Raw genomic sequence first — 10,327 nt, 5'->3', positions numbered from 1 at the left:
GTGAACATTTCACCTACCTCAGGAAATAGGCTCAAGATGAGGTTCTCAGGCGTGTATGAGAAGTTCACTTTCAAAATGATCAGGATTGGTTGGTGATATTTTCAAACTAAGGGCAAACAAAATTCACTCCTGTACAAAGGACCAGGGCGAAGCCCCTGCTCTAGCTTCAATTCAGACCCCAAAATAGGAATTAAATGGGATTTAAGTGTGCATAGGCCTTGTGTTGACCCAGTGCACAGAAGTGAATTTCACCCCATATGCATGTATATTACATGACTACTGACTGGATGCTGACTACTTTAATGTAATGAGCTGTCATAAAGGAGGAAAAGTATACTGTATGGATATCAAGTTTAAATACTAGAGTTAATGAAATTAAACAATTGATAAATAAATAATTCAATGGTCAGGCAGTTCCAAAAGTCATGGTGCTCCCAACAGTGTTGCCAAATCTGAGTCTTGTGATATCTAGTGTTTTTCTTAAAGCCCCATCTCCTAGAGTCCAGTAATTATGCAAGAATTTCAGCTTTCATTTTTTAAGTACATTTCTAGCCCTCATGGTTGTGGAGAAAAGCCAGAAAATGTGAACCCTACAGTCTCAGAAACTGTAAGGAAAATAAAAGGAACCCCAAACATATATTTTTTTAAAAATCTCATGATGTGGGGGGATCCTGACTCATGAATTTTGATGCTTGTGGTTGGCAATCTTCTTGCACATCATGCATATTTCATAGCATTAATATAAACAGTGGTACATTAAAGTTTACCTTTAACAAGGAAAGCAGGAGTAGAAAATACTACAAATAGTATGCACAACAGGGCCAGGTTAATGTTTCACTAGAAATGTTAACTTTTGGAATTTTGCTTTAAGCTCACCCTTAATCCTACATTAATACTAGTAAAAAGAAAAAAGAAAAGGAGTACTTGTGGCACCTTAGAGACTAACCAGTTTATTTGAGCATGAGCTTTTGTGAGCTACAGCTCACTTCATCGGATGCATAGCATATCGTGGAAACTGCAGAAGACATTATATACACACAGAGACCATGAAACAAAACTTCCTCCCACCCCACTGTCCTGCTGCTAACAGCTTATCTAAAGTGATCATCAAGGAAGGCCATTTCCAGCACAAATCCAGGTTTTCTCACCCTTTCCCCCCCCCCCCACACACACACACAGACACACATACAAACTCACTCTCCTGCTGGTAATAGCCCGGATGGGCTATTACCAGCAGGAGAGTGAGTTTGTATGTGTGTCTGTGTGTCTGTGTGTGTGTGGGGGGGGAAGGGTGAGAAAACCTGGATTTGTGCTGGAAATGGCCTTCCTTGATGATCACTTTAGATAAGCTGTTAGCAGCAGGACAGTGGGGTGGGAGGAAGTTTTGTTTCATGGTCTCTGTGTGTATATAATATCTTCTGCAGTTTCCACGATATGCTATGCATCCGATGAAGTGAGCTGTAGCTCACGAAAGCTCATGCTCAAATAAACTGGTTAGTCTCTAAGGTGCCACAAGTACTCCTTTTCTTTTTTCTTTTTACGAATACAGACTAACACGGCTGTTACTCTGAAACCTGTCATTAATACTAGTGTGTGCGCTTAATTTCTCTGGTCCTTGCAAAAAAAAAAAAAAAAAAAAAAAGAAAAGAAAAGAAAAGAAAAGAAAAGAAAAAAAAGCCAAGGAAATGAGCTGCTAAAGGCAATGTTAATAGGCACATTCTAAACTGAGGTTCCATTAAACTGTAGAGGCTTTTACTGATGTCTTTATATCAATATCCTTAAATGACTTGTTTAACAAATATGTCCTGAGTTGGGGCATCCACGGCACATACTTCCTTAACTGACAGTTAGTCACCTGCCCCCCACTCTACCCCCTTAACTCTATTTTAAAGGGCCAGAGAGCTGTAAAGGGGTGGGGGCCGGGCCCAAAGGGCCCTGGTTCCTCCGAGGAGGATTCCCGCTGTGCAGGCTTTGCAGAGACATGCATAGGAAGCATGTTGGGGGCAGGCCACTTCTCATAGTTCTGAGGAGATTCTGGTCCATACTGAGGCCCATAGCCACAGGAAGGTACTGTAACTTGGGACCCCAATGCTGTTGGAGTTCTTCCAGGAGGCTCTCCAGCCCCTAGAGCAGCCCAGGATTAGGAGGTTCAAAGGTGGCTGAAAGCCATGTTAGTTCCACTCCCCCTGAGTTCTGTTTGGGCTCTGAGTTAAATGGTGTGAAAGGACCATTCTGCTATTGGGGCTATGCTCTACTCAGACTGTCTTTTTCCAATCACACCCCAAACAGGCCTCCTATATCTAGGGTGGCAACCGGGGTTTGAGGCTGGGTTCACAGTGATGGCTATACCCACTCTTTGCAATCCAGAGATTCTCCTTTAACTAATGGAATCCCCTGGTAGTTGGTTACACTGGCTTTCCGTCCACTGATCTGGTCCATGCCAAGGATCTGGCCCATGTTGCTTTGTCTGTGTTTTTCTAACCCACCAGCCCCTCACCCTGAAGATCCTGGCCTCCTGAAAGAACCACCAGCCAATTTACGAAATTGCCTCAGGAGCTAGTTGAATGCATGATCATTTCAAGGACCATCTTCCATCAGATTGGTCATATGTTGCCACCCTGTCCTCTGTCTCTCCACCTTAGGGAATCTCCATCCCCACACCTTCCCCAGGAATTAGGGAATGCAGGTTCCCAAGAAAATCAGAAATCTCACTTCAGCTTCCCCTGTTTTCCTGCATCTGCTTCATGGTTGCTCCTAGACCTGGTGTGCTGCTGCAGGAGAGGGCACAAAGAGGAATGGCAAGCTTTCTCTAACATGCCAACACTCCAACTGAATGCACCTCCCTCACTCGCCGGCAAAAACTGTTCTCCCCCTCCCCGCCCCGTCCACTCCCATGACGTACAGTATATCTTGTCTTCTTGCTTTGAATATCTGATTGAACTCCCCCAGGTCTGAAAGGGATGAAGATTCACCCATGGCATCTCTACACCACTTCCAAGGTCAGGGAGAGGGGAGTGTAACTAACCAGGGACAACCATGTGCCTACCTCCTCCAGAATAGGGGGGCAGGGGCGGGGTCTGCCTCCCCACTTGCACAGAAGAGGATAAAGATCCTCTTGTAGTCCTAAATTCCCCAGCCCTGGGAGCAGGAATGAAGATTGTCCTTGTGGAATCCTTCCTGTCATGGTGAGTGTGCATAGAGATGGGGATTGTGTGTGTGAGCAAGAGAAAAAGGAGGGGGAAATGGTTTGTGAGAGTAGGAGAAAGAAATAGATACATGGGGTATATGAGAGAAGAGTGTTTTATGTGAGAGATTGATAGGAATAGAACAGTATTTGTGAGAGAGCATGCGTTAGGTGTGTGTGACAGAGAGACAGAGAATGGTGTGTGTTTGAGAGAGGGCCTGCTGTGGTGTTTCGCCACTTTATGCCTGGTCTGCCAGCCTAAAGAGGTTGGAAAGCAATCCTAAGTACCCTCTGGCAGATTCCTCCCAGCAGCTGTGGAGTTGGTGTAGCTGGTTCTGTGCCATTCCACTGATGCTGCTGGGGATGTGCTGGAGAAAGGAAGTGTGGCTGGGGTGTTCCTATGCCTTGCTTGTTTCTGCTTGTTAGAATATCTCATAGAAGGTGTGGACAGCTGGGCTCAAATTAAGGCAACTCCTGAGGCCTGGTCTATACTCGAAAATTAGGTCGGTCATGGGTATGAAAAATCCACCCCAGAGTGGTGTTGCTAAACTGACCTAAGTCCCCGTGTGGACAGCACTAGGTTGATGGAAGAATTTTTCTGTTGACCTAGTTACCGCCTCTCGGGAAGTGGCTTACGTACTGTGATAGGAGAACCCTTCCCGATGGCATAGGCAGTGTGTATGCTGAAGCTCTACAGCAGTGCAGCTGCAGTGGCATAGCTGTGCCGCTGCAGTGTTTTAAGGATAGGCAAGCCCTGAGGCTGCTCTAACTTTATAACGGGGAAATGTGAAGATGGCATAAAGCCTTGAGTGTCTCGCTTCATCCCTTTGCTGAGTGGAGTTTGGGCACAGGCATGAATTTGGCTGGAGAGAGGAGAATTAGAATTCTTAGTACTTTTATAGCACTTTACATCTTCAAAGCACTATGTTGACTAATTAATCCTCACACTGCTTCTCTGGGTAGGTGTCACCATCCCCATTTAATAGATGGGGAAACTGATACAAACCTGAAAGGACTTGCCCAAGGCCATATACTGAGTCAGTGGCAGAGCTAGGTTCAGACCTGAGGACCCTCTGCCTTCCCACCCTGTGTTTATTCTTCCAGAACTGGGCATGTGTGTGGGGGAGAGAGAGAGACCTCTTGGGTTGAGGACTGAGAGAAGGGGGTGTGTGTGTGTTTGGCCTAAAGGCCAGAGGAAGAAAGGCTGAGCCATCACTGCTGACAGGCAGGAGCATGGGGATGCCAAGCCCCAGAGGGTCAGCACCAGGCCGTGGGGTGGAATAAGCACAGCAGTTTTATTTAAAACAAAATATTGTTTCAGCCTTTCCCTCAAACCCAAGCTGGGCGCTACCAGGGGGCCCGCTGAGTTCCTTTCCCCCTCACTCTTCTCCCTCTCTTACGCGTTGGTCGCCCTGCCCCAGCTTGTCAGGCCGACTGACTCTATTGATCAGAGGGTGCTGCCGAGGGGCAGCTGCAGACACTGCCGCGGCTCTGGGGAGGGGGAGGGGAGCTCGGGAGTCGTCGCTGCCGCCGCCGCTGGGGGATGGGGTGGGACACGGAGGCAGCGCTGCTGAGGGGGAGCCGGCGCTAGCAGCACCGCGGCGGCGGGAGGCGGGGGCGAGGGATGGAAGTGGGGGATCCCAACTGCTTTAGTTCCCGATTCCCCCGCTGCCACAGAGGGGAAGAGGAGTGAGAGCGCCCGGGCTGCTTTGCCATGACCTCCCGGCCACCTCCAGCCCGTGTTTGCGTGTTCCCCTGCAAGCGGCAGCAGCCCCTGCCATGTAACATGACCTGTGCAGCCACGGCCCTGTGCCGCGCAGCCATTGAGCTCTCCCTGCACATGAATCTCCTGCGTGTCTCCCCCTCGCCCCTTTGAAAACTGATCTTTGGCTCTTAGTGTGAAAGTGATTTGAATTTGGCTCTGCGGCGCTCTGCGCAGGCGTCCAGCTGCTGGCATGCTGGCTCCTTGCAAAGCAGCTGTTTTGGGTTTGAAATTCCAACATGGCAGAGGCTGCAGTCAGTCTTCCCTTCAAAAACTTGGAATGATTTCAAATCATAGGCACCTTCACTTAACCCGAGCCCCCATTCATCAGCAAACACAGCGGATCGATGCTACTCTAACCTATCGCGTTCTCCTACCAAACCTGCAGGTAAGACGATCCTTTGCATTTTTCCAGCGATCATTTAAAAAAAAAATTAATCTTAAAGCTATCCAAGACAGCCATATATTTTTTTTAAATCGCCTGCTTGTGCCTTAAATATTTAATTAATTTGCAATCGTTTACTATAGTAAATATTTCCAGCCTGCTTTCCTAATTATAGTCTGGAAAGTACAGATATACAATTGCAGTGCATGGGTGGGTTTTTTCCCCCTCCTTGATCATTGCCAACAATAGTAGGGAGATTAAGAGTTCGCGATTGCAAGATCCCTCTCCACCTCCTTCCTCTAATTGCTTTATTTTTAAGTTGTATTGAACATAATAAAGTGCAGGTAATGTGGGACTACGCTTTCTCAGGGAACTAACTTCTAAGTAAATAAGTGCAAATAAGAATCTCGTAGAACAAAAGTTGGGGTTAAATCGCAGTATCTTAGCTGGGGGGACATGACTATGTCAGAGGAGCTATTGCAGTAAAATGTAAGCACATCATCTTGGAGGGGGTACAGCGTGGTGGGCGTATTGTTGGCTTGGAACGGAGAGAAAGATGTATAATTTAATGGTATATACAATCCACTGATCCTATTACTATCCTCCCTGGAGCTCTTGTTAGTTTCAATGGGAGTGAGTGAAATTGACATGGACTTGCATTCCTGGTCATGTGCTTTTTTCCTTTCTTTCTTCTCTTGTGATCTGAGATCCCCTTTTTGTTGATGTTGCTTTCCCACTTAATTATATGCATGTAGGTTAAATGAATACCTGACGAAAGGGCCCACGTTTCAAGGCAGTGACATTTGATAGCTGAGAGGAAAAGTGGCTTTAATGAAAAGCAACCTTTGGAATTCCTGCTTGTGAAAAATCCAATTCAGCTTTTTGTGCTGCCAGCAAGAAATGATCAGTAGCACCAGTGTTTATGGTATGTCCGTTTTGGGATCTACTTCCTTTGCATCTAAATAGCAAAGACAAATTTAAATAGCATGATAAAGAACTGAGGAATTTGCATGTGAATATGACTAGCAAATAAACCTGATGTTTAATGGTAAATTATCAACTGTGTATATAAGCATTTTTTCTTGCTATCATTTGTTTATCATTTCTTCTTTGATTTTAGAATTAGTTTTGTCCATTGTATTGATCTCAGTTGTAAACCTAAAGTTGCATGGTACTAGCAGTGCACTATATACACCACCGAACTCAAATAGTATGTAAATTAGTAAAATTCAGTGACTGGAGAGGGAAAAACGCTTAGTAACGAATCCACATACACACACCTATATGTCTCTCTGTATATACACATACACACAGCTAAAATACAGTATTTTTCTATTTCAAACTAATGATATTATTGACTGTTTCTCTGAACTCCAGCTGATCTCTCCCCACTTTTGGCGTAATCAGTTCTCGCAGGTTTTAGCTGATGATGGTGGGGCGGGGGGGAATGGTTTGCATGTAAACAAAACAAAAATACAGTTGTGATTGATTATTGTAGTTGATGAGCAGGATATTTTATGCTAGTGTACATGTGTCTGGCTGTCATTGCTTTATTGTTAACGTGTAATAGAATGAAATAATCAGGCGCTCAAATTGACTTATTTTTTTAAACCTCTCACTCTCAACCCCCCAGCAGTCCCATCTGCCTCCCTCTTGACCCCCTCCCCCAAAAAGTCAGATAAAATGGAGCATGGGGGATTTCAATAGACCTTGTTGCGGTGCAGTACGTACAGTTCCAGATATGCAATTAACACTAGAGAACTAGCAACAGAAACAGCTATTAATCTATTTTGTACAAGCAAAGGGTGGTGGTGGGGAGATATGCTGACTTTTAATAGCATGTGATAGTAACAAATAAGGATAGAGAGAACACTGGGGAAGGGGGGAATCTGGAGTGTTTGGTGGTTGATCTCTCCTAATAACGCATCTGAATGCAAGAAAGGGATTGAGAGAGCAGTTGCACAACGTACACTCCTATTTTGGCGCTGTAGGTGACTGTGTGTGTGTGTGTGTGTGTGTGTGTGTGTGTATATATATGCTGGACTGCTATACAATGGGGATGATCTAATTGAATTTTGCATTTGGAACTTGTTGACTTTAAAGTGATAAATAAGGCAACTGTTTATTTCAGATGCACATAATTTGCCCTGAGAAATGTTTTGAGGAGCGAGAGGGGGGCACAGCTTTCCCCCCCCAAGAGCTGTTGGAGCGAATGTGATTGCCAGATGGGAGATTTCCCTCTGTGATGTTAAAGCTGTAATATATATTCAGAGAAGATTGGACTGCTGCTTGTGATGAGGAGGATATTACATTTATAAATTTTAAATCGGGAATCGGACTGTATGCTCAGAGCTGAAATTGGATGGTGTGGACAGGTGGATGTTTCAGTGTGATTCCCGGATGATAGTAATAATAATATTGCATATTTCTGATATTAAGCATAGTAGTGCTAGGCAGTTATGTATATTCTAAGGTATTTAGGTAAATATTTTTAAATGTGCTTTGTTCCCTAGAAAATCTTAGCTAGTTTGTGTGTTTTTGATAGTTGTTTTTAAAGCCCACTCTTAAATGAAATATTATCAGTTACATGTCTGAAGAAAAGTTTTGATACAATTATTGTTGCCAGCAGATGCACCTCCTTTCTCGGTTTTTGTTTTGCCCAATTATGTGGCCTGACGCAGCCACAAACCTGAAAGGCTGGAAAGTGGGAACTAGTCACACTCGAGCAGCTCTGCTGTTGCAAATTAAAAGTGTTTTGTGGTCAGGAAATGAAAACTACAATGTCTCTTTTGAACAAGTCGTTTATCAAGAGAAACATCTATCAAGCAGCGACTTGTCACATTGATCCTCTAAAAGTTAGATTGGAGGTGGAAACTGCTTTGATGTTTTTTTATCCTAAATTTATAAAACTGAAAAAGCTAAAGAGACCAGGACCAATATAAATTTAAAAATCACTTCTCTCGGGGTATGACAAAACCAAGATTTTGTAACTACTGTACTGTGGTACAGAACTGAGGAAAATAAGGAGGTACCAGATATTTGTCATTTTTTTTCCATAATAAAACTTTAACTTTGAATGTGTGGCACATGCATTTATGTTCATACTTATAAAAACCTGTCTCTATGTTTATACATTTTATCAGGCATGCTTTCTTGCTCAGTAGTGCCTCTGTTGCTTTCAAACTGAAAGACCCTTTTCCTTGTGGTGCTGTTTACAAAGTTTTGATGGAAAAAATGAATCCCAGTTTTTTGCCTTCATTTCAATCTTGTGTTTCTCATGCTGTATTTGTCATCCTCCTCACATCTCCCATAATGTAAAGGTTTCTCCTACTGCCAAAGGGTTTTATGGCAAGTAAAGTGGCATTTGGGTGGCATAACTTGCAACATTAAGTCCTCCTAACTTGATCTTCCCATTTTCATCTTTTTTCTATTGACATTTTTTGTTATGTGAGCCACATTTTCATTCTCACTGAAGTACTGTATTTTTATTTAAAACTGCAATAACTGCACATTCAAAGTACCTATCCAGTTTATTTTCAATGATCGAATGAACTGTACATCAACTAACTTCTTTTCAACTTTTTTCTTTACTTCATTGTGTATGAAGATACACAGATTATCAAGGAAGTTCCTACATAGGTATTTTAAAAAATCCTTGTTTTTGGGTAAAGTAAATAGGGCACTTTGACCTTTTCTCTCTCTCGCCTTTTTCTCTCTCTCTCTTCTCCCTCTCCCGCCTCCAATAAGTGAGACTAATGCTGCTTATGGCTGCTTGATATTCCATATAGCTCCATTTGCAAATAGGCAGCAAACAGAAGCGTGGTGGGAGTTTTGGTGAGTGTTATACTTGCTAATTAATCATGTTTGATATGAAGGAATAATAGCATGGTAATAAAGCCTCATTGTTGTTTGATGTTTGTAACAGGATGTGACTCCTACACAAACCTGGTGTTTCCCTCCTTCCCTCCCCCAACAAGATATGTACAGTACAGGATCCGGTTGTTTATATTATCCATTGGAACATCTGTGGAAATACAGGGATATCTGCTATCCTAATTGTAGTAGCATAGAAAGATTTTTTTTTTTATTAATATTTTGATCACACAATTGTCAGCAAAAATGACAATCTTTAATCACTAGCTGTTGATTTTTAAAGACTTTTACTTTTGAGCTGAGTCAAAAGTGTTTTTTCTGTTTTTTCTTGATGTAGATCTAAAGGTAGCTATTTTTTTTTTATACCGATAAGTAAAAAATGGAACTTTACAAACTCTTCTGCAACTACTTGTTCATGTTATGAATACAGTGTAAAAAAATAATGAAGAAAATATTCCTGCATAGATTATTCATTTGCACCCCACAACATTTTAAGATTTGTACTATAATAACAATGAAATCGTTGTCTGTGGCTTTTATGTGGATTTCATTAGCAGTTGCATACAGCTGCAAGCCTGTTCTGATGTTGTTCATCTTTTAATTATTAACAGTACAATTATTGAATTTTTCATCATGTGTAGTTTCAGGTAGCAAAGCTTGAACTTCAGAACCTCACTTTCCAGCTTAGACTATTTTATGATGCATGAAAATAGTTAAAGATCCACTTTTGACAGCATGCCCTATGTGTGCTTTTAAAAGGGAGTCTCTAGATGAAAATCATTCTGAATGCTTGCTGTCAATAAGTTAAGCACATGTATGTATACAAGAAGTGCCAGATGTAATGACTGATCTTCTTAATCATCAATTAATCAGCTAATCTGCTTGTTAGGAATGGTTTTGGTGGTACAAAATCAGCATGAGAGTATACAACTTGTATGTTGTTTTTAACATGCTGGTCTAATGTAGCATTCTCAGATCTAATAATAGAAATATATTTGGCTCTTTGCCCTCAATCAATATATCCCCTAAGAGAACAAACTTCACGTAATACTTTGTAAAGTGCCAGATTTATTACTATGGAGTTGAAAAATTTAATTACTGAAATTTTACATTGATTTATTGA

General features: G+C 42.5%; 1 protein-coding gene across 3 annotated transcripts in view; it reads left to right on the top strand.

The window, feature by feature from the left end:
- Nucleotides 1-4,882: 4,882 nt before the first annotated feature.
- The window catches only part of FIGN (fidgetin, microtubule severing factor), a 116,449-nt gene continuing 111,004 nt past the window's right edge, over nt 4,883-10,327 (top strand). Inside the window, exons 1-2 of one of the 3 annotated variants that reach the window (XM_074967450.1) lie at nt 4,883-5,334; nt 6,087-6,256. In XM_074967450.1, coding sequence (XP_074823551.1) covers nt 6,232-6,256 — 25 coding nt within the window. In that variant the 5' untranslated portion in view covers nt 4,883-5,334; nt 6,087-6,231. Of the gene's footprint in view, nt 5,335-6,086; nt 6,257-8,294; nt 8,360-10,327 lie in introns of those variants that run through there. The other 2 variants (XM_074967451.1, XM_074967452.1) reach the window with 2 other exon arrangements.

The sequence above is a fragment of the Natator depressus genome, chromosome 11, assembly GCF_965152275.1.
Source record: "Natator depressus isolate rNatDep1 chromosome 11, rNatDep2.hap1, whole genome shotgun sequence".
Taxonomy (NCBI): Eukaryota; Metazoa; Chordata; order Testudines; family Cheloniidae; genus Natator; species Natator depressus.
This window is presented reverse-complemented; position numbering and strand designations above follow the sequence as displayed.